General features: G+C 38.6%; 1 protein-coding gene and 1 long non-coding RNA gene across 2 annotated transcripts in view; one reads left to right on the forward strand and one right to left on the reverse strand.

Moving 5' to 3' along the window:
• The window catches only part of LOC307163783, a 485,677-nt gene that overhangs the window by 17,649 nt on the left and 444,465 nt on the right, over positions 1–23,563 (reverse strand). The gene's annotated exons all lie outside the window — the stretch shown is intronic.
• Positions 261–21,803, forward strand: msto1 (misato mitochondrial distribution and morphology regulator 1). The gene is made up of 14 exons (XM_079879889.1): positions 261–556; positions 1,185–1,314; positions 2,038–2,107; positions 2,190–2,265; positions 2,364–2,427; positions 4,537–4,690; positions 6,397–6,511; positions 7,303–7,437; positions 7,523–7,675; positions 9,729–9,860; positions 10,603–10,787; positions 11,677–11,781; positions 11,872–11,984; positions 20,542–21,803. The coding sequence occupies exons 1-14, from the start codon at positions 473–475 to the stop codon at positions 20,793–20,795; spliced, it is 1,770 nt and encodes a 589-aa protein (XP_079736015.1). The 5' UTR covers positions 261–472; the 3' UTR covers positions 20,796–21,803.

The raw sequence follows: 23,563 nt of genomic DNA on the forward strand, positions 1-23,563 counted from the left end.
AATAAGGTAGTTTTCTTATATAGGAAGTCAGCTGATAAAAGTCGCTGTTTAGTGCACTAATATAGATTAAATCCTGCTTTTTCTGAACTAAAGCTCATCGGTACAGTATTTGTGTCTAACTTCTTTCTGTTTAACTAATAGTTAAACTAGCATATGATTATAAAACCTTTTGAGATACAGGAAATCCATACTTTTAAGAACATAACCTGAGTGATGTTGTTTACTAGCGCTGCACATGTGTGCGAGTCAGGCGCAGTGAAACCAAACTACCCCTCAGCTGATCGACAGCTCCCTCAGCCAATCACAATGCTTCATGCGGCGCAACAGCCAATCAGGATGGAGGATTGCCAGAGGGACGCGTGCACACACGCGGAAGTTCGTCTGTTGCTGCGAATGTGTGTTTTCCGAGCGCATCATTATGTTCCCTTTCACTAAACTAATGATTAAGATGTTTTAATATTTAAAGGGCAACATGAGCGGTGTGTGCAGGGAGGTAGTTACACTCCAGCTGGGACATTATTCCAACTTTGTCGGGACACACTGGTGGAATTTACAGGTGAGGATGTTTAATAACGGATCCATTACGAGGCTGAAGAGACCTGGCATCACTGTGAAAAGGAATTAAACAAAATGTCAGAAACAACCTGACAGCTTCTACCTCTGTTTGAAGGAGATTACGTATTCATTTATGATTTTACAGCAATAACTATAGTTGTACACTTATAAAAAGTGGTGTGATTTTGTGCATTGTCATGGTGCTAGTGTTTATGACCATGTAATGTTCTTTGAAATACCATGTAAATATGGTAATTATTCAGTACCCTGGTTTAAAGGTTTCATAAACACTTTTAGTTATTCTGGTTGAAGCTCTCTTCACATCCTGATAGCAGTCAATAATAGAAGTGGTCCAGATATTAAAAAGCCTGTCTGTGGAAGTCTCAGGACCAGAAAATGTTCGACCAATCATTGCGTTCGGTCCGAGTGCACTGATTGGATCTCCTACCTGCCTGTCAACATATGTATTTTAAGGCATAAAGACATTTTTTCATGGAATTTTGGTGAGTTTTAAAGGATACAATTATTGACTACAGGGGGACTTTAAACTCATGACTTTAAAGTACCGTGTTAAAGCCATCTGAAACAGTCTCAGTAAAGCACGTGTGTGTGTGTGTGTGTGTGTGTAGGATGCGGGTCTGGTGTATGACGCGGTGGAGCCGGCGGGTGAGCTTCAGAGTGACGTGATGTTCAGAGAGGGTCGAACGCTGGGTGGTCATGTGACATACACGCCTCGACTCATCGCCATGGACCTCAAAGGTACCGGAGTCTGATCCTGAGTCCTGCATATAAACAGAGGAACAAATCAGATTTATAAGTGCAGAAAATATTCTTAAGCATACAAAATGTTTTCGCTTATACACCAGTAATTACATTATGGAAGCTTGTTTCCACCACAGAATAAAAAATAAAATGGGTAATTGTAACTTTTTATCTCACGATTCTGACTTTTTTTTCTCACAATTGTGTGATATAGTCACAGTTGTGTGTTATATAGTCAGAATTGCGTGATATAGTCACAGTTGTGTGTTAAATTGCGTGTTATAATCACAGTTGTGTGTTATATAGTCAGAATTGCGATTTATAAAGTCAGAATTCTGAGAAATAAAGTCGAGATGTAAAAAGTCACAGTTATCTTTTAAAATGTTTTATTCTGTGGCGGAAACAAGCTTCCATATTAAATGAATCCAACATCATTAATGAAAATGTAAAGATACATAGTCAATTATAAAATGAATAAGCAAAAGAACAATATTTAATTGCTTTGTGGTAATTACATCACTGAAATTAATTCATTATTATATTATTGCATTTTGATGAAAACATTAGCTTATCTTCCATCCACCTATTTTAATGCACAGTTTAGGATATCGCATAATAAACCCTGGATGGAAACGCAGACACCAGTAATGATGGTTGGATTATGTAATGTATGAATGCAGTGTTGTGTTGTTGATGTGTGTGTTGTGTTGATGTCTTCAGGAAGTCTTCAGACGCTGAGGAAGCAGGGCAGTCTGTACGACACGGAGAATGAAAACACCACCTTCACATGGTAAAACACACACTCTTCACGGTTTCTGTGTGTGTGTGTGTGTGTGTGGAGTCTGATTAAAAGCTGGATGTGTTTCTCTTAGGAAAGGAGAGATTATGACCCACAAAGAGAGTCCTCCCGCCAAAAACCCTTTCCTGCAGGATCTCGACAATATAGATGTGAGTATGTGGAACTCAACAGGGGTTTTGAAAGCTTGAATATCTGAGAGTGACTCTTCTGTGTGTGTGTGTGTGTGTGTGTGTGTGTGTGTGTGTAGACGGGAGGTTCACCAGCAGATCCAGGGTTCGCGTGTCCTCCCTCTGCGGTGGATCGCTGCTCAGGTGTGTATGAACCGTTCAACGCTTGATTAGTGTTCCGGCTCTTATTATGAACATTTACATTCATGCATTCGGCAGATGCTTTTATCCAGTGACTTGCTCTGCACTGAAGATGTGTGTATTATCAGTTCATGCATTCCCTGGGAATCAGACCCATGATGCAACATTATTATCATTAGCTAAAACCATTAAAGGTCCCGTATTATGCCCCTTTTCACAAGATGTAAAATAAGTCTCTGATGTCCCCAGAGTGTGTATGTGAAGTTTCAGCTCAAAATACCCAACAGATCATTTTTTACAGCATGTTTAAATTGTCATTTTTTGGGGCTCAGAAAAACGCTGTTTTAGTGTGTGCCCTTTAAATGCAAATGAGCTGCTGCTGGACGACCCAGGGGGCGGAGCTTCATGAGCTCGCGCTCAGTCTGTCAGGACAATTTCATCTCACGGAATGATGATAATATCAGAAACTCTCAGTAACGGTGTCCATTTCGAGTCGGACAATAATGCCTACAGAGTCAGAGTGCTGTATAGAGATGAAACAGGTATGGTTTAGTAGTTTAATTACGGTTATTATAACGTATTTGTCATCTGCTTGTAGGCTATGTATCCATTATTTATTAACAGCCTACAAGTCTGCTGTCTGAATGATGATCAAACATATACTGATGAGTTTAATAAAGTTTATTGTACATTTTATTGTTTATTGTATATTTTACTTCAGAAAATCACCGTAAGAGCTGAGTAAACACAGTAAGTTATAAGAAGTGCACAAGTAGCCAGTAGAGTTGAGGGAGCATTTCTGTGGGCGGAGGTTAGTCAAAAAAACGGTTCTAGTGACGTCACTAAAGGAAGTAGAGGGATGTAGTCCAAACGAGCCGTTCATTGTAGTCGACTTCTGTTAAATAAAATATCTCGCTTGGCATTGAACTTTGAGCTTTATAATTTTACAGATATTATTTATGCTCTAACAGCAACATTACACACTAACTAAAGTTTGAAACATGGGATCACGAAGAACGGGACCTTTAAAAAATATTTTTTGTTACTTGAAACAAAATAAATGCTTATTTAAAAAATAAATAAATAAAACTTGTAAAAAATAACATGTTTGCAACATTTCTCATTTTAGTTTAGTTTAATTTGATGTACTAAAACTGAAACTAATAAATACAATTAATAAAAACTATATTGACAAAAAATAATAAAAATGACAAAAACACACAACAAAATTACTAAAGCATTAACTAGAATTATAGTGAAAACAGGAAATGTAAAAATGAAATAAAATTCAGACTTGAAGTACTAAAATAGCTTAAACTAAAACAATTAATAAAAACTAATGAGACATATTTAAAAAATAAAACTAATACAAATGTCAAACTCAACCAAATTATTAAGACTTTAACTAAATTTAGAGTGAAAAAATATAAAAATTTAATTAACTTGAACTAAAACTCATAAAATTTATAAAAACTACATTTAAAAGAAATTAAAATAACTAATAATTAAAGAAAAACAAAATTTCTATTAACATTAATTAGAATTACAGTAAAAACAGAAAATATATAAATAAAATCTAATTCAGACTTGAAGTACTAAAATAAATAAAATGAATACAAACTTATTAGACATATTTTTTTAAATATAAAACTAATAAAAATAACAAACACAACAAAATTACTAAAACAAAAGAATAATAGTGAAAACACAAAATATAATAAAATCTAATTCAAAATATGAACATAAGCTACAATAGAAAAGTAATGCTACTAAAATAACTGGCTTGACGTTTCTCTACAGGAATGAAAAATTCATGCGTGTTATTTTACAGAAAAGCATCATAATATTTTTCATTAAAATATAATAACCCCTTTCATCTGACATCATCAATCCCTCTTATTTCTTTCCATCAATCCAAAAAAGAAGTCTCATCCTACATTTTCTCTTATCTAATATCCCGCTTCACTTATATCTCATTACAAAAGCAAAACAGCTTCTCAAAGGGATGAAAATGCCAAAATATTATAATTTTTATCTGCATATGTTTTACAGTACGTGTTTACTCTGTATTGCCCAGCTGTAATTGTGGGAATAATGTGTGTTTTCCTGAAGGATCGAGCGTTGCCATGGCGACGGTGAACAGCAGTCTGGAGCGGATACAGAAGTCCTATAGGCTGGAGGGAAGCGTGAGGGTGTGGTCAGACTTCCTGCGGATCCATCTTCACCCGCGCACCATCTCCGTCATTACCCAGTACAACCATGACGGGTGAGTGACTGACCCTTCGCGGGGAGTTTGATTGACAGGCGATCTGACCAATCATAATACGCCATTCAATCATAGTCCGACAAAGCGGTCAGGAGAGTTAGTAGATGAACCCTGGAGGATTTGAACTTGAGAAACGGTGTGTACTGACGTCTTTCCGCGGTTAAAACAACATTCTGATGTTCATTCATGTTTATTTGATGCTATAAATGAACTAGAAGAGATGATCGGTTCACGAGCAGCTTTAAACGACACATTAAAGAGCCACAAAACGGTATTTATTGTTTACATTTCTTTAAAAAATGTCCAAATTTGAAAGCTGAGACTTTGTTTCATTATAAAGTAAGCTGGTCTGTCAGTTTCTCTGCTCCGCGATGTGTGTTTCACTGCGTGAGAACATGATGTGGCGTGAGAGAGGCGTGGCTTATCGGACATAGCAACAGTAACTAAAGGGGGCGGGGCTTTGCGAACGGTCAATTCAATGACTGATACTGAAAACCAGTTTGCATTCAGAACTTCAAGAACCAAGATTTTTGTACGAGACATGCTTGATCTCAGGAAGTTGTCCTGTATCCTTCAACACCTCCTGATGTTCAGTGATGTCCAGTGATGTTCAGTGATGTCCAGTGATGTCCAGTGATGTTCAGTGATGTTCAGTGATGTGTGTTTACTGCTGTAACTCGCAGTGAAGAGGAAAAGATGATCGGCTCACGAGTCGCTTGAACTGAGGCGCTGAATTTGTTTCATATCAAAAGTAACAAAGCACAAAGTTTATTGCGCTTGTTGAATGGAAGGTGCTAGAACTGCACAATTCTGGAAAAATTAAGAATCACAATTTATTTTTTTGTTTAAAATATAGATCACGATTCTCCCATGATTCTTAAAACACGACTAAACTAAATAACATTAACAGTAACATAATAGTACATTTTGATATATCCCACGCTATAACACTTCAGTATTTTAGCTATTTAGCTTAGGCTATTTAAAAATATGTAATTGCCTAATTGTTTTGTTATTTTTTATTTGCTGTAATGAATTATGCAATGACTCACTCATAAAGACTTGTTTCATTACTGGATGAATCAGCGTTTTTGAATGAAACTCTTGAGTGAATGATTCAATGACAAATGCATTTTTTAACAGTCACGTGTCGCCACCTACTGGTGTAACGACGTAATCTTTATTTTAATCAGCGTCAAGTTACATTCAAAAGGTGATTTGCTCTATTTTGGTCACTACTGTAGACATCAGTGTGTATATCTGAACTATAAACTTTTTCTGTGATAATCTGAATAATTGAAACAGAAATAATGAAACTGTGTGTTTGAAAAGACTGTTTGTGAAACTGTTTCATATCTAAACATGACAGCGGCTCTCTCCGGCTCGGATCTGAATCAGTGTGATCGGACAAAGGTTTAATAGACACAGAGCCGAATCGCTGTCATGTAGTAAGATGATCACATGGGCGTTTGAATCGAGATCGCAATCTTTTAACGATTAATCGCGCAGTTCTAGAAGGCACGCTATAAATAGACACTGACATAATTAAAATGCGTTATTGAAGAAGCACTAAATTAATTAGTTACGGTCGATGATAAAACTTTTTGGTTGAATATTTTTGGATCGTGAAACTACTCTGAGTGATGTTCCTGTGTGTATTGTGTGTGTGTGTGTGTGTGTGTGTGTGTGTGTGTGTGTGTGTTCAGTGAATCTGAGCGTCTGGAGGCGTTCGGCCAGGGGGAGGCGCTCTTACAGGGTCCAGTGCTGGAGGATCTGGAGGATCGACTGCACTTCTTCGTGGAGGAGTGTGACTATCTGCAGGTAACACACACACACACACACACACACACACACACACAGACACATCAGCCTCTACACAAAACAACACAAGGGAATCTCAGGAAACCTGCCAGCTCAAAATCAAAGGAAACACGTTTAAATTTAAAGTCCCCCTGTAGTCAATCATTTTATCCCTTAAAACTCTTCTTTAATCACCAAAATGACTAAATTCCCTTGAAATTTTTTTATTCATGCCTTAAAATATCTTGACTGTAACTCGACACCCTTGCCTCATTTAGTATGTGTGGTTCTATGAATATGCAAATGAGCCCCGCCTCCACTCACTCACTCAGCTCAGAGATCCACTGGTTGACGATCACACGTTGATCTGATTGGTTACAAGGTAGTTTGTGACGTCAGAAACACCAGCGATTTCAAAGCGTGTGTTTGAGACTGTCTTTGGTTCACTGCAGTTTTAAGGAGAAAATACTCAGCAATGCTGTCGACTTATGAACTTACACATGCTTTGTCTTAAAGCGTATTAAAAACACCACATAGACACATAAACTACATTAAAAGCTGGATCTTCACCACAGGGGTCATGTGACCTGAGTGTGATGTTCAGATTTATGAAGCCCCTGGCATTAATAGAAATATGATATCAGCATCAGCCAAAGTTTTTCTGTTTGTGTCGGAAAGGGGACTTTTATTTTGAAAGAATCAAAAGTTTCTCAGGGGAATGAAAGTTTTATAATATTATATATAAGTGTGAAACCATCCGTCAAGAGTATAAATGTGAATATAAGCGTCTGCTTCTGTTTCCTCCCGCTCAGGGTTTCCAGGTGTTGTGTGACCTTGCTGATGGCTTTTCAGGCTTGGGGTCGAAGGTCACAGAGTTGTTGCAGGACTCTTACGGAGGTCGTGGCATCCTCACCTGGGGCGTGGCACCTGTCAATCACCCAGACACGGTGAGAGCGTCATTCATCTTTAACTTAACGTCGCTTTGGTTGCCTGTGTTAAAGTGTCTGATCTTGTTGTGTCTCCGCCTGACAGAGCTCTGTACTGGACTTGTACCACATGTTGAACTGTGCGTTAGGGACGCTCCAAATGGCCAATCACAGCTCTTTCTTCTGCCCTTTGACCCTGAGGGGGGGCCTGGGCAGACGTCCACCTCCGCCCACAGCGTTCCCGCTGCTCAACTGTGACGTAAGACGCTTTCACTCCCTCCTTTCACAGTTACAGTTAACCAAATCCAGAAAAACATTTTCATTGCTTAAAATTAGGGATGCACGATATATCGGCCACTATATTGGTATCGGCCGATAAATGCTACGTTTTTTATGTTATCATTATCGGCCTGATAAGAAAATTTGGCCGATATATTAAAGCCGATTAATAGTGCATTATTCCCTCCAGCTGAGACGCTTCAGATGCGACTGTTCAACATGAGGTTTGCTGGAAATATGAAGGAAATCCCTTCAGAAAAGGAAAATACAGTGTCATATCGGCTGCATAACATTATCATGAGAACTTTATAACTGTGTGCTTTTGGACGTGGCTTTTAATGGAGAGACTTTTGTTTTTGTAATCAGGCTTTAAAAAGATATATACAAATTTGGTTTTAGATTTATCGGCTGATATATCGGTTATCGGCTTTCAGATCTAAAGAATTATCGGTTATCAGTATCGGCCCAAATGTTTGTATCGGTGCATCCCTGCTTAGATAAATGACAGAAAATTAAAAAACCCTAAAATTGTCCTTATTCAACACCACAATTGTCCGGATTAAAGGCTCTCCAAAACCATTTGGGCCCGAAACTGAAAATAACTGTTCTGGCCAAAACATTTCAGTAGCCGGAATTTCAATGCATCCCTAATAAAAACTAGACCATTTTTTACAAAAACAAAAATGTATAAAAATACTAGGGCTGGACCCGAATATTTGAATATTCGTTCGGAGTATTCTCTGGCTAGAGCGCAGAACAGCGGAGTGTGTGTGGACAGAAGTGTGTGTGGACAGAAGAGCCTGAGCTTGTGTTTTGGGTTAAGCTTTGACATTGTTCTGTTTAGCCTAGGCTACAGTTTTTTAAATTTTGTTTTTTTCTTTATTTAAATTTCGTTTTTTTCTTTATTTAAATCTCATTTTTCTTTATTTAAATTTTGTTTTTCTTTATTTAAATTCCGTTTTTCTTTATTTAAATTTTGTTTTTTTCTTTATTTAAATTTTGTTTTTTTCTTTATTTAAATCTCGTTTTTCTTTAAATTTTGTTTTTCTTTATTTAAATCTTGTTTTTATTTATTTAAATCTCGTTTTTCTTTATTTAAATTTTGTTTTTTTCTTTCTTTAAATCTCTTTTTTCTTTTTAAATTTTGTTTTTCTTTATTTAAATTTTGTTTTTCTTTAAATCTCGTTTTTCTTTATTTAAATTTTGTTTTTCTTTATTTAAATCTCTTTTTTCTTTTTAAATTTTGTTTTTCTTTATTTAAATTTTGTTTTTCTTTAAATCTCGTTTTTCTTTATTTAAATTTTGTTTTTCTTTATTTAAATTTTGTTTTTCTTTAAATCTCTTTTTTTCTTTTTAAATTTTGTTTTTCTTTATTTAAATTTTGTTTTTCTTTAAATCTCGTTTTTCTTTATTTAAATTTTGTTTTTCTTTATTTAAATCTACCCTTTACTGTGTCAGTATTTTGTTAGTCAGAAAAATATTAGACTACCTTATTAAAAGTATTGCTTAGTTAACAGACCTGTGTGTGTGTGTTACGTGTGAGTGTATTTAGTCCTTCTCGGAGAATATAAGCCCTGCCCGTGTGAGGTGCGCCGCTTCCGCTCGCACTGTTCTGTAGTTTACTAAAAGTTTATTAATTCTGAACGTGTCGTGTCCATCTATATTGCACCAAATGCGACACTGCACTCCCTTGTGAAGTCGATTGGATGAACGGTTCTCGAAATAATCAAAATGCAAACGGACAGACAGACACACAGAGATTCCTGCCTTTATTAGAGAGAAGAATATTTTCAGCCCCCTCTCTCCGAAGCTTCGAATATTCGATGTTCATTACTACCGAAGCCTCGAAGCTCAAAAAATGGTATTCGGACCAGCCCTAAAAAATACGTTGCTAAACATTAACTACAATTAAAATTAAAGCGGAAAATGTTACAATAAAATATTAACACTGATCAGTGATACTAAAATAAGAATGATCTTTCCATTTATTCAGTATGTGATGATCTTCTCCCTATCTCCCCCCCCCCCTCCAGCCGACGCTGTGGTTTCACTCCAGCTCAGTGCTGGCTCTGGCTCTGGACTGCATGACGGTGTCGTATAGATTGGGCGAGGGCAGTTCCCCGATGTGGCAGCTCTCTGACGCTCTCACCGCCTCGGGGAGGAAGGTGTGTGTGATTCAGCTTCATTATTTCAGCCGAAACAGATTCTCCTGTTAGTGTAAAGCTCTGCTCACACCATTAGCGATGCTGCATACACCAGAGAGAGCCGTTGACAGCTTCACAAACAGTCTTTTCAAACACACAGGTTCATTATTTCTGTCTTCGATAATTCAGATGATCACAGAAGTTCTGGGATAAAAGTTTATATGTCGGATATAAACACTGATGTCTACGGTAGTGATCAAAATAGAGCAAATCACCTTTCGAAAGTAACTTGCCGCTTCAAATGATGTATCAATTACGTCGTTACACCAGTAGGTGGCGACAGGTGACTGTTTAAACGTGCATTTGTCATTGAATCATTACATTTTTCATCCAGTAATGAAAAAATCAAGTCTTAATGAGTGAGTCATTGAATCATTCACTCAAGAGATTCATTTAAAAATGCTGATTCTTTCAGCAACGACACATTGAAGTATTTTTGAGTGAATCATTGAATCATTCATTAAAACCGATTTTTTTAACAATCCATTCAGATTCATTAAACATTTTAAATAAACTGCAGCAATTAACATTTTGTCAGCACCTCTAGTAAATGACGTTATTTTGTGTAGTCGTCTGTTCAGAATCGCGCAGCGCTAGCTCGCTTTGACGAGCCGTTTCCAGCTCGATCTTTGCTTTGGCCTGATTTTGTTGGAAATGACGTCACAGAATATCGTTCCTGAGTTCATGCGACTGTGTTTTCCAGGTGGTTTCAGCATATGGCTCTGTGCCGTTTCCCATGATGCACGGCAGTTGCCTCCCTGAGGCTCTGGATGCTTTTTCAGATGTGTTACCGTGGAAACCCCTTTCAGCGTGTCCTGAGCTCAGCGACGGATGCTGTTTCGGCCAATCGGTGACTCTGAAAGGTTTAGACGGGCAGAGTTTAGTCAGGTGAGAGGACCGACTGATTTAACCTAATCTTTAAAATTTTACTTTATCTTTAAAAGATTACCTAACCTAATCTTTAAAATTCAGGATTTGAATTGTAATTAAAAATGCAATTTAATTCATTTTAAAATGCTGTACCCAACAAATGAAACGATTAATATCTAATAATTTAATAATTAATTGAAATAAGGCTGAAATAAAATCAAAATATTTGATTAAAAACTAGACTAAAATTACAAATGTTGCCTTGGAAACCAAGTAAAATAAGTTTAAGTATTAATTGGAAATAAATAAAAACTAAAACTAAACTGAAAATAAATTAATATAAATAGCAATATAAAAAAAAATCTAAAACTAATAAAAAAATTAGACTAAAAAATAAAGTAAAATTTTAAAGTAAAAAATAAAAGCTAATTCAAAATATCAATAAAAACCATATTGGACCTTGGTATATAAATAATATGGCAAAGCTATACAATAAAGTTTCATTAGTTAATATGATCAATGAATGAACAATAATTCCACAGCATTTATTAATCTTAAAACATTTGCTAATACATTTTTTAAAATCCAAAGTTAACAGTGGTTAATACACTGCGAACAAACTTTTAACAATTCGATTTTTACTAACTAACTTTAACAAAGATGAATACAAATATTGCACATTGTTAGTTCATGTTAACTAATGTTTACAGATGAGACCTTATTGTAAAGTGTTACCAATAATACTTCAATAACTCTTTGAATATTAGGTGCCGATAGAAGACTAGGAAAGAGGTAGTATTGAATATCAATGTAAAATACTGAGAATTCGTTTTTCTTTTTTGTCTATGTATGTATGTGATTAGTTCAAATGTAAAACATGTGATGCTGTAAGTGTTGTTGTCCTCAGTCCTGTCCTCCCTGGCGTGGAGCCGCCCAGTCCTCTGCACTACGAGCGCTCTGGAGAAGACGTGCTGGCGGCGTACGTCAGGTCACGCTACCCATCATCCCCTCTGTGAGTGACCCACACACACTAACTGTACGGCTCTGAGCGGCTGTCTTTGGTCTGAGTCTGATGTGTCTGTGTGTGTGTGTGTGTCTGCAGGGCGGTGCAGCTGCTGTCCAGTCCCAGTAAACTCACCCCTCCGTTCCCTCAGATCTTCAGTCCGGCTCTGGGTCGGCAGGGTTTCCTCCAGAACCGGTCTGATCCTGCTGACAGTGAGTGCCGCTCTATAGCCATCAGCTCATGTGGAAACTGCTTGATGATGTGTTCAGGCTCTACTAGAACAGGTTTTCCTGCTTGAATGTTGATTATTCTCCTCATATTCTCCATTGTTGCGGCTCCTCTCTTCCCAGTCTGTCAGTAACGCTCTGTTTACTTCCTGTCTCTATGAAGCCCCTCCCTCTGAAAAGCACACTGTGCTCTGATTGGTCGGCTGGAGCGGTGTGTTGTGATTGGTCGAGCGCTTCGAGTGTGTTTGGGAAATGTCCCGCCCCTTACCATAACCGCCAGTTTAACACACTACTAACTAACTCAACCAGGCCCCGCCCCTTTATTCTGCGCATGAATTATTATAATGAGGAATATTGTGACGTGTTCGTTCCCGGAAGAAACTCAAGACTACAATGGAGGCGTTTCAGGAGTTCAGAAACACTGACACTGATATAGAGAAGAGCTGGAGCTTCTTCATCATCAAACATCAACATTACACACTGAACACAGATGAACATGGGAAAAAGTATAATAGATCTCCTTTAATAAAAAAGACAATACATGAGATATGAAATAGAAGTGTGAGACTTTGGATGCATTATGGATGTTAGAGAAATGAATAGTGCACGTTTACAGTGTTTTGAGTGTCCGCCACTGTCCCTTTAAGGTGTCTCTCTCTCTCTCTCTCTCTCTCTCTCTCTCTCTCTCTCTCTCTCTCTCTCTCTCTCTCTCTCTCTCTCTCTCTCTCTCTCTCTCTCTCTCTCTCTCTCTCTCTCTCTCTCTCTCTCTCTCTCTGTCTGTCTCTCTCTCTCTCTCTCTCTCTCTCTGTCCCTCTCTCTCTCTCTCTCTCTCTCTCTCTCTCTCTCTCTCCTCATCTCTCTCTCTCTCTCTCTCTCTGTCCCTCTCTCTCTCTCTCTCTCTCTCTCTCTCTCAAATTCAAATTCAAATGAGCTTTATTGGCATGACTTGTACAGTATTGCCAAAGCATTGGCCATTACATAAATGGACATTACATACACAAATAATCAATAAATTCAATAAATCAATCAGTAAACAAATGCATGAATACATTCATAAAAAAAAAAAAAAAAAAAAAAAAAAAAACCCACCTATGTACATTAGTACCAACATTCAGACAAGATAAGGATGATTCTGACTTTAGTTTTGTCCACTGGCTGACTCTCGTAGTTTGTGGCAGGCTGTCACATATTTTGCTGCTGTTGTGATTGAGCTGGAGTTCTCTCCCAGAATATGCTTTAATTTTTCTGAATTTGGTAGTGCCATAAAATTTGGTTCTATTTGTTGGAATCTAGTGAAATAGTCTGATCTAATGCTGTAATAGTGATCACAGTGTATCAGGAAGTGTTCCTCTGTCTCCACCTCTCTCTGAGAGCACAGTGAACACAGTCTCTGCTCTCTCGGCTGCCATCTCTGCCTGTGCCGGCCTCTCTCTACAGCCAGACTGTGGTCACTCAGCCTGTACTTGGTCAGGGTCTTTCTCATTTTATGCTCTTTCACACAGCTCAGGTATTCTGCTGGTGTATAGTCTCTTTTCAGGTGTAAATAGAGTTCCATCTTGTTTTGTGCTTTAGTAGCATCTTTCCAATAGTTAATGTAATTTTGTTTTTGTAATTTAATAATTTGGTTGGGCCAGATAGTGCTGTGCTGGTCTGGCTGTAGTTTCAGCATGAGCTGTGAGAGAGCGCTCCGGTGCCGGTTCTGCTCCTGACACCGCAGGGCCTCAGCCTGGTATGAGCTCGGGTCACTGCGCTTCAGGTGCTGGTAGAACTTCACAGCTCTTTTCTGGATAGTGATCAGCAGGGGGTATTGTCCTAATTCAGCTCTGCACGAGTTGTTTGGTGTCGCTCTGTTTACTTTTAGGATGCTTTTACAAATTTGGGTATGCAGAGTTTCGATTTCCTCTTTTTCCCATTTTGAGAAATCTTGGGTTTTGAGAGGTCCCCATATCTCGCTGCCATACAGAGCAATGGGTTCAATTATTGCTTTTAGGATTTTTAGCCAGGTTTGAATTGGAATTTCATGTCGAATAGTGTTTTTAATCATGTAGAAGACTCTCATTGCTTTCGCTTTCAGTTCATTCACAGCCAGATTAAAGTTCCCTGTTGAACTCAGCTTTAGTCCCAGATATGTGTATTCGTGGGTGTGTTGGAGGACTTGGTTTCCTGCTCTGAAGACATATTTATTTTCCCTACACCTGGATCTATTTTGAAAAATCATTATTTTTGTTTTAGCGAAGTTAATTTTGAGAGCCCACGTTAGACTGAATGTCTCTACGACGTCGAGGAGCTGTTGTAGTCCCTCTTTTGTTTCTGACAGAATGACTAAATCATCAGCAAAGAGGAGACATCTGATCTCTGAGTCCGTCAGGGTTGGGCCGGGGGCAGTGGAGTTATTTAAGGCTTTGGCTAATTCGTTTATATAGATGTTAAATAGAGTGGGGCTCAATGGGCAACCTTGTCTGACTCCTTGATTTTGGGGGAAAAATTCTGTTCGACTGTTCCCTATTTTTACAGCACATGTGTTGTTTTTATACATGGTGTTTATCAGATCAAATGTTTTCCCTCCAATCCCATTTTCCAGTAGTTTTAGGAAGAGTCCTTCGTGCCAGATCGAGTCGAAAGCCTTCTCAAAGTCAATAAAGCAAGCAAAGACTTTAGATTTATTCTGGTAAACATGTTTATCAATGATGGTGTGGAGGGTGTAGATGTGGTCAGATGTTCTGTGTTTGGGCAGAAAACCAATCTGACTTTTGTCCAGAATTTTGTGGGTTTTGAGAAAGTTCTGCAATCTTACATTAATAATTGAACAGAATATTTTCCCCAGGTTGCTATTGACACATATGCCTCTGTAATTGTTTGGCTCATATTTGTCTCCTTGTTTAAAGATCGGTGTAATCAGGCCTTGGTTCCAGGAGTCGGGGAAATATCCTACACTCAAAACAATGTTGAATAATTTGATTATTGCCGTTTTGAATTTGTCGTTGGTGTATTTGATCATTTCATTTAATATTCCATCAATGCCACATGACTTGTTGGGTTTTAAAGCATGTAGTCTCTCTGTAAGCTCATCTACAGTGATTGGGAAATCTAGGGGGTTCTGGTTGTCTTTAATTTTTTCTTTCAGGATTTCTAATTTGGTTTTTAATTCATTTCGAGCCGGATTTGTTTCAGTTGTTTTGTACAGATTTTCAAAGTGTGTCCTCCATATGTCCCCGTTTTGAATGGCCAGTTCTTCCTGCTGTGGTCTATAGAGAGTGTTCCAGTTGTTCCAGAAGTTACTGGTATTTATTGACTCCTCCATTTCTTGAAATAATTGATCTGTGTGTTTTTCCTTTTTTACTCTTAGAGTTTGTTTGTATAGTCTAAGAGCTTCATGGTATTGATGGCGGAGTTCTTCATTGTCAGGATCTCTGTGTTTTTGATTTGACAGATTTCGTACTGTTGTTCGGATATGTTTGCACTCACTGTCAAACCACGTTTCGTTGGTGTTTTTTGGTTTCCTTTTTGATGATTTCTTTTTCAAATTGCACATGGATGCTGTTTGGTGGAGTATGTTGGTAATGTCACTTAGTGCCAGATTTATGCCTAATTTATTTTGTGAATATGTGTTAGTTATAAATTTGTCTAATAATAATTTGATAGTTTGGCTTTCTATTGCATTTTGATAGTTTTCTGTGCTGTTTTTTGTCCACTTGTAGGGCTGTTGCAGCTTCAGTAAATGGGAGGGCTGTCTGCGTGATTCATTGGTATGAGTTCGTCTTAAATATAGCGTAATTGTACAGTGGTCTGACAGAGGTGTTTGAGGACTGACTGTGAATGCTCTGAGATGCACTGGGTCAATGTCTGTGATGAAATAATCGACAGTACTGTTGCCCAGGAAAGAATTAAAGGTATAACAACCAAAAGAGTCTCCCCGTATGCGGCCGTTCACTATATACAGGCCCAGTGATCGACAGAGCTCAAGTAGACTTCTCCCACTTCTGTTTGTGAATTGGTCATAATTATTTCTGAGCTGGTATGAGGGCAGAGGGTGGCTGGTGTTTGTATACTTGTCTCCCTGTGTGCTGATAAAGTCTGGTTCATTTCCAGTTCTGGCGTTTAAATCGCCACACATTAACACATTCCCTTTGGTCTGGAAGTGGCTAATCTCCTCTTGCAGGATGGAGAAGGTGTCTTCACTGTAATAGGGGGACTCAGCTGGGGGGAGGTATATAGCACACAAGAATATGTCACGGTCTGTGGAGACGATGTCTTTTTGGATTTTTAACCAAATGTAAAATTTTCCGATGTGTATGGTTTTGATTGAGTCTATGAGATTTGCTCTATACCATATCAGCATCCCCCCTGACTCTCTGCCCTGAGTCACCCCTCTTAGTTTCGTTGATGGTAGAACTACTTCTCTAAATCCAATTGACCTTTCGCCGGCCCCTCCCCCAAAACGGCCATTGTCCAATCACACATCATAGCAACCGTTACTATGTGAGCAGGTCCGACAAACATTAGCAAGATGGTGAAGCGTGCGCCCATGGCGTTGTTGTAAATCGGACACTACATACCCCGAGAGATTGTCTGGAGGAGTTGTGGTCTTTCCATTCCCAAAGCCGAAAACACAACGTGAGCGGTGCCTACAATGGATAAAACAGTGTGGACGGCCCCACTCCCAGTTAAATGTGTCGAACATTACGAAGCATAAATACGTCTGCTGGCTGTGGTATCGATGGCTACTTAAAGTTTTTTTTGTTTTGTTTTTCTGATCTGAAAAACTATCCTATCTGTAACTCAAAAAACATAATATTGTCTGAACCGCGAGTTTTATGATCCGTTGCCCCACTAATAAATATTATGGTCTCAACCGCGATTTTTGTGATCTGTTGTCCCCCTAATAAATATTATGGTAAGTGCATTATGAAAGACAATCAATGAAAGTTATTTAGATGCAAATTAAGGCTATGTCTGGTTAAACAGTTATTGTGTGATTTCGTTTATTGTGCTTTGTCAACTTGAAGCATGAATTTGAGAAAGAAAATCATTTTTGGAAGAAAATGCACCACATACTTTTGTCAATGATATAGGCCTAAGTTATAGCTAAAATATTGTAAAAGCTTTCAGTTCACCTTCCTAATTGTAGTTGAAAAGTCAAATTAAGCTTGATTAATGATATACTGTGACTGATCAAATAAACTACAGCATCGGGAATATAACTCCCATGTGTTTTGCAGCATTTAAAATTTTAGTCATAGTGTTATGCGAAAAAACACACAAGAAATTATTGCTGACAGCACTTTTATTTTCAGAGACAGTTTTTTCTTTCACACAAAAACACAACAGTAAGTGTCTTACAATGCTTTTAAACACTTGTTTCCTTGTTCTTTGCCATAATCACAAATGATGTGTATGAACACCGGTAAGCATTAGCCTCGATAGAGACGTAGATAGTAGTCGTGTCTCCTTCATTGCGTATTTTTATATTATAATATATCCCTCACTGCATACTGTAACCCTTTTTGCCTCAATCTGGAGGATATCGCAGAGGTATTGCTCCAAAAAAGGTCACTGACACGCACGGGTATACCTTTTTCCGTCATGGCAATCTGTCGCGCTGGTCGTGTTTGACCATTTGTTTGTCGGACGTAGCAACAGTAACTAAGGGGGGCGGGGCTCGGCGAAAGGTCAATTGGGCAGCCAGTGGACAAATCCCTAACATTCCATGTTTCTTGCAGTATTATGATGTCAGAATCATGAATTTCCTTTTTAAAGTCTGAATGTTGGCTCTTAATACCAAAAACAGAGGACCTCAGTCCTTGAATATTCCAACATGTGACTTTTAGAGAATATGAGCTCATTAAATAATTACATTTGTTATTTCAAAACAAGACAGACATCAGTATATTGAATTGACAAATCAAGAAGAATATATTAATATTATGATGTATCTAAGAATATAAATCAATTGCATAAACCAAGTAAAATAAATATGCAAAGACATCATATACATATTAGGCTATATATGTATATACATACACACATACACACTCATATATATATACACATATACGTACTTTTTTTTTTTTTTTTTAATTAATATGAGGTTTCTAAGAATCTGATACAAAATAAACATAAAATAAAAATAAATACACATGCATACACATCCATACTTTTTTTTTTTTTTTTCTTTTTTTTTTTTTCTCAAGAAGAATAAATAATAGGTTTCTAAGAATCGGTTTTAAAATAAATAGAACTAAAACACTCACACCACACACATACACACGCACACACGCACGCATACAGACATTTTCTTGTGTATATCTTTGTTTTTTTTTTTTTTTTCTGTCACTAACCCATGAGGTGTGAGCACAGCAGAGTCAGCATGTGCTGGATGTGTGAGAGGTCTCTGGATGGAGATGAGGCCGGCTGGCTGTGGACTGTGCTGGGGTGGGTCAGTGATCGGCTGGCTGCTTCAGCGTAGCTCCGGCTGCCCGGCTGCTGATGTTCATGTGGATGAGAAGGCGAGGGGGCTGCAGGCTGGGTCATGCGGTGTCTTCCAGGGGGAAACACAGGGCCTGTCGTGGGGCTCCTCCGGTCAGAGGTGAAGGGGTGGTGTTTTGAGGGGTGTCCCTGCAGTGGCTCTATGGGGTGTCCATGAGGTCGCTGTGGTGCGCTGGATCTGCGGTTGAGTGCGATGTCCTTCAGGGTTTTGGCGAAGATGGGGATTGCCCTTCTGTGGAGATGGACATGGTCGTAAAGGCTGCTGAGGTTCAGTGTGGGGTGCTGAGCCAGGTGTACGTTGGGCATTAGGGCACAGTCTCTGGATACTCTAGCATTTATATGCCTGATGGTGTCCGGGTGGAAGTCAGAGCGCAGTAGCAGGGTGGAGAGGATGATTTTGGAGTTGGGGAAGTTGGAGGTTGCCTTCTCTGTCACATTAATGAGAGCTGTAGCTACTCTCTCTCGCTGAGCTCTGAGGTCGTTGGTGCCGGTGTGGATGATAATGTGGCTGGGGGAACCCAGCTGCTCTTCACACAAGAGCTCCAGGGCCTTCTGTGTGTTTGGGCACCATATTTTCTTTATGTTTGTTCTTGGAAACAGTTTCTTTTCGTCGATGAACTTGCCATTGGAGTCCATGAGGAGTATAACCTGAGGCTGTGACTGCCTGCAGGAGTCGGATGGAGGAGGGCCACTGGGCTGGGTCTGTGTGGTCGCTGGAGGAGCCGTCTCCTCTGAGCTCTGCTGTTCTCCTCTCTGTGTCGGCTGCTTCTCCACAGCTGACTCTCTGTCCTCTCTCAGCTTTCTCAACTCTTCCCTCATTACAGACAGCTGATTTTTGTACTCCTCTCCCTGGTTTTTCATTTCTTGGGTTTCTTTCTTAAGGATTTCTATTTCTTTCCTGTAATCTGCTTCTTTCTCTGTTGGATCAGTCTCCTTCTCTGCTCGATGCATCTCCTCTCTCAGCTGCACCAGCTCCAGCTCCATCTCCCTGAACTTCTCCTTCATGTCGCTGATGATGTTGTGCAGAAGGGAGATCTCCTCACTGTTGTCCCTGGACTGATGGCTGGAGGTCGAGGTGTCTTCTGCACTCTTCTGTGTATTAGGGTTGAGCTTGTTCAGCTGAGCTTTTTCTTTAATTTGGAGGAAATCTTTTTCAAATTGTTTCAGCTTCCCCTGAATCATTACAGTCCCATTTTTATATAGGTTAGCTGTTATTGTGACATCTGAATCTGGATCATCTCCTTCTTTAATCTGCAGTTTCCATCCATTACTGATGCCCTTTCTGATCACTGTGGGGTAATGATGTCTGATCGCTGAGTGCCAGGCTTCTGGGTCTTCTGTATAGAATATGATGTTACTGACCTCTCCGGTCCTGTACAGGTCTGAGTACAGGCTTTCTGGACTGTTCTTGAGGAGATTTTCTTTGTGTCTTTTCTTTAGGATCTCATTTGTAGCTTTGGATGGGTATGTTATGGGTATTGATTCTGTCATTGTTCAAATATTCTGACAGTTGCTGGCAGTTGGTTGTTGTTGTTGTTGTTGTTGTTTTATGAATATGTTGATATCCACTGGAGTTAGCTCTTTAACTGTAGCTTAATTTGTTCAAACTCAGTTTTTGGGCAAATCTTCTCCCCCAAACAAAGGTGGTTGATTGTAGATATTGTGTATTATATCTGTACTCACTTAGAGTTCTTCTTTCTTCTCTCTGGTGGCAGTTGTGGGACCTTTTAGCCTTCTGTCAGTTAGCTGTCTGCTAGTTGTCTTCTGCTGATTTTTTTTTTTTTTCTTGATGGATTTAAAGTCCTTTTGTAGTTAATATGTTGCAGAAGGTCTTATTTTGTAGAATTGTATCAAAACTGATTGTCTGTCTTGTCTTAAAACAACATTTAAAAAGCAAAAAATCAGGAGCTCATTTTCTTGCTGCTGTTGCTGAATGGAACCTCTCTCTCTCTCCTCATCTCTCTCTCTCTCCTCATCTCTCTCCCTCTCTCTCTCTCTCTCTCTCTCTCCGTCCCTGATTAATTCCAGTTGTTGTCTTCTCCCGTGTCTCTCCCAGCTCCCCCTCAGCGGGTCTCCAGTCTCCCGGTGCTGACGAGTCTTCAGTCGGGTCCTGCTGTGGGTCTCCAGCTGTCTGAGCTGCAGAAAGCTTGTTCTGCGCTGGACCTGCGCCGCGTGACCCCGAGCTTTCTCTCGCACGGGCCCGAGTTCAGCGAGCTCACCGAGTCCCTGGAGCAGCTCCGCACCCTCGCGCTCTGCTACCGCCAGGACCGCTCCCGTTCTTCATCCGACGAGGACGACGAGGATGACTGAGGCTCTTCCTCAGCCCTGATCATCAGTCGCTCCGCTGCGTTCCCTCCGGGAATCATGGAATATGAGCTCAATCACCCTTCAAAACAGCACGAACATTTAGAAGACAGACAGAAGAACTGTGAGATTAATATGTAAACCTCATCGAACCTGCTTTTCTAGAGCTCAACTGTGTACAAGTCCCAATTAAATATTTTTACTTCATATAAATTATTGCTTAATTATGAAATATGCCTGTTATTATACCCTTCTAGAAAGTTAACGGTTATTATTCAGAATGGAAATGCGCCTTCATCAAAAACTTGTTTAATAAAACCACTTTATTTTGGTTGACTGTAATGTTTTTGCTGTGTGATCTGATTATGAAGGACATATACACTTTTAAAATTAAGTGAGACTCGTTTATATTGTTTTTCATTTGATTTCGTACAGGCTTTATGTCAAACAAAGTATTTTCATATTAAACCTTTAAACTTCTAAATACAGGAATACTTATAACCAGTTATAAACTCTGATTAATTCCACTATCGTAAGGTTTCGTCCTTAACATATTAGCATTTCCCTATACCAAAGTCATAAACATAGTATTTGTATTATGTGTATTGTAAGTTCAGAAATGTTAAATGTAGAAATGTTGAGTTATTTCCATAAGATCTTCCAGTGTTTGTCGTCCCATCATAGTTTTCAGTCACGTGACTGTCGCGGAGACCCGGGGGCAAAACGGCCGTAGATCTGCAGCACAAGCCTGTCAATTTTACATCTCAAACATTAGAATATGTGAACTAGGGATGGATCGATACAACAATTTTGGCTTCGGTATGATACCAGAACATAATACCTCTGTATCGATACTAAATCGATACCACAGGTCACAGGTGACAAATAAGCAGCCTCAAAATTTAAGTGAATTGAAACAATTTGATTAAAAAACACTGCTTGAAACTCTGCAGTACCGAATGTGAAAAAAAACTACAAGTCAGGGAACATACAGTAGGTTAAATTTTGATTTTGAAAAGAAAAAAACCCCTGAAATGATACAATTAAAATAGGTTAATATCTATACTAATAGATTAAAATAGAATAATAATAGAATAATAGAATAATGAAATGACATGTAAACCATTAGCTGTCATGCATCAACAGAGAATTATCAACATTTATAGCATTTATTCATCTTGGTTTGGTTACTGTTTGGTTTGTGTTTGGGTTCATATTAGTTTAATGCATTGCATAAAGTAATGTTAACATGATAAAACATGTATTAGTATATTTAAATATAAATGACTGATTAAATGATATAATACTGTTAGGTCAGGTAACCTAATGAATGTAGCTTAATTGTAAAGTGTTATTCTATCATTCATATTAACGCTCTCTCTCGGATGATTCCTCTAGGGGTCGCCACAGAGGCAGTGATATGCCATTCATTTTACTATCACTAATATTAAAATGAATATCACTAATCTCTTTATTCATTCAAATTCAATTAATATATGATTGTTTGAAAGTGCAGAATTATGAGACCTAAACTTCATTGGTTCTAGCCTGTCATGCAAGCACATTTGAGCTTTCGTGTTTACCGTATCATATTTAATTGATAAGCTCTTATGTACGTGCGCTGATCAGTGCTTTGAATAAAAGTCTACATTAAATCAGTTGAATGATGGACTCACCTGTCGATCTCTGAACTCTTTGAACAAGTCAGGATGAGTAAGTGACAAGTGCTTAGCCAGATTTGGCAAAAATCTCAAATCTAATCGAGATGGATGCTAAAAACTTTAGTAGAGTCTCTGGGATTTCAGAGGGAAAGCATGTTTTTTGGAAATGGAGAACAATGTGCTAGAGGAAACATATTCCCCGTTCTGAGAGATTATTCTCACGACTGCTGGGAAAAATGTCGGCCGAGGTCAAAGTCTTCAAAGAGTGTTATGGGGAAGAGGCGATAAGGAGGGATGGAGGGGGTTACAGAGAGTTGACCATATATTAAATAGATTTGTGGATCAGGGAGATGGAATAGGGACTTTACTCGACGCATCGACCTGGTATTGTAGTATCTCCAGGAATGGTGCACCCCCACCTGGGAAAAAGACCTTTGTAGAACAGCAGAATTAACTGAGTAATCTGTGAAATGATTAAGAGTTACTCAGATTCGTGAGATCGGTAAAGTAATATTCGGTCATCATCCATTCATTCAGTGATCGTTCCAGATTGTATATTTATAATGGCAGGTGGTGATAAATGAGTGTCTTTTAAGCGATAAGCAAGTTGAACTGCATTTAGTTGATTTGTCATGCTTTGTTTAAATCAATTTTGTCTCATGACAAGAAAGAATATCAGATCCAATTAGTCTATCTTTGTGTGAAATAAGCATGACTTTTATCAAGCTATATAAAAAAGACAATGTTCTAAATAACATCGACTCTTTGGACATACTATACAAATTTTCAGTCTTATGTGGTTTATAAAATTAACGTTTGTTTACCACATAAAGAAATACCAATTAGATTAGCCCAAACTTAACACATTTAACTAACTTGCATTCAATCATCGCCTATCATGCTTTTGCCTATCTATACTCATTTGCTTAGTCAGCCGTAAGTAAGCCATCTATGAGTTAATTCACTTAAAAACACATGGACTCTGTGGTGCTAACGAACATTGCTGTTTATTTGCACATCCCAAGGAGGTTTATGCTACTCAGAGAGAGCAATGCATTTTTGCATTAGTATATCTATTCATCTCAATAGCAGTAGCACCACAAATAATAGTCA

This window comes from Squalius cephalus (genome assembly GCF_949319135.1).
Source record: "Squalius cephalus genome assembly, chromosome: 8".
Taxonomy (NCBI): domain Eukaryota; kingdom Metazoa; phylum Chordata; class Actinopteri; order Cypriniformes; family Leuciscidae; genus Squalius; species Squalius cephalus.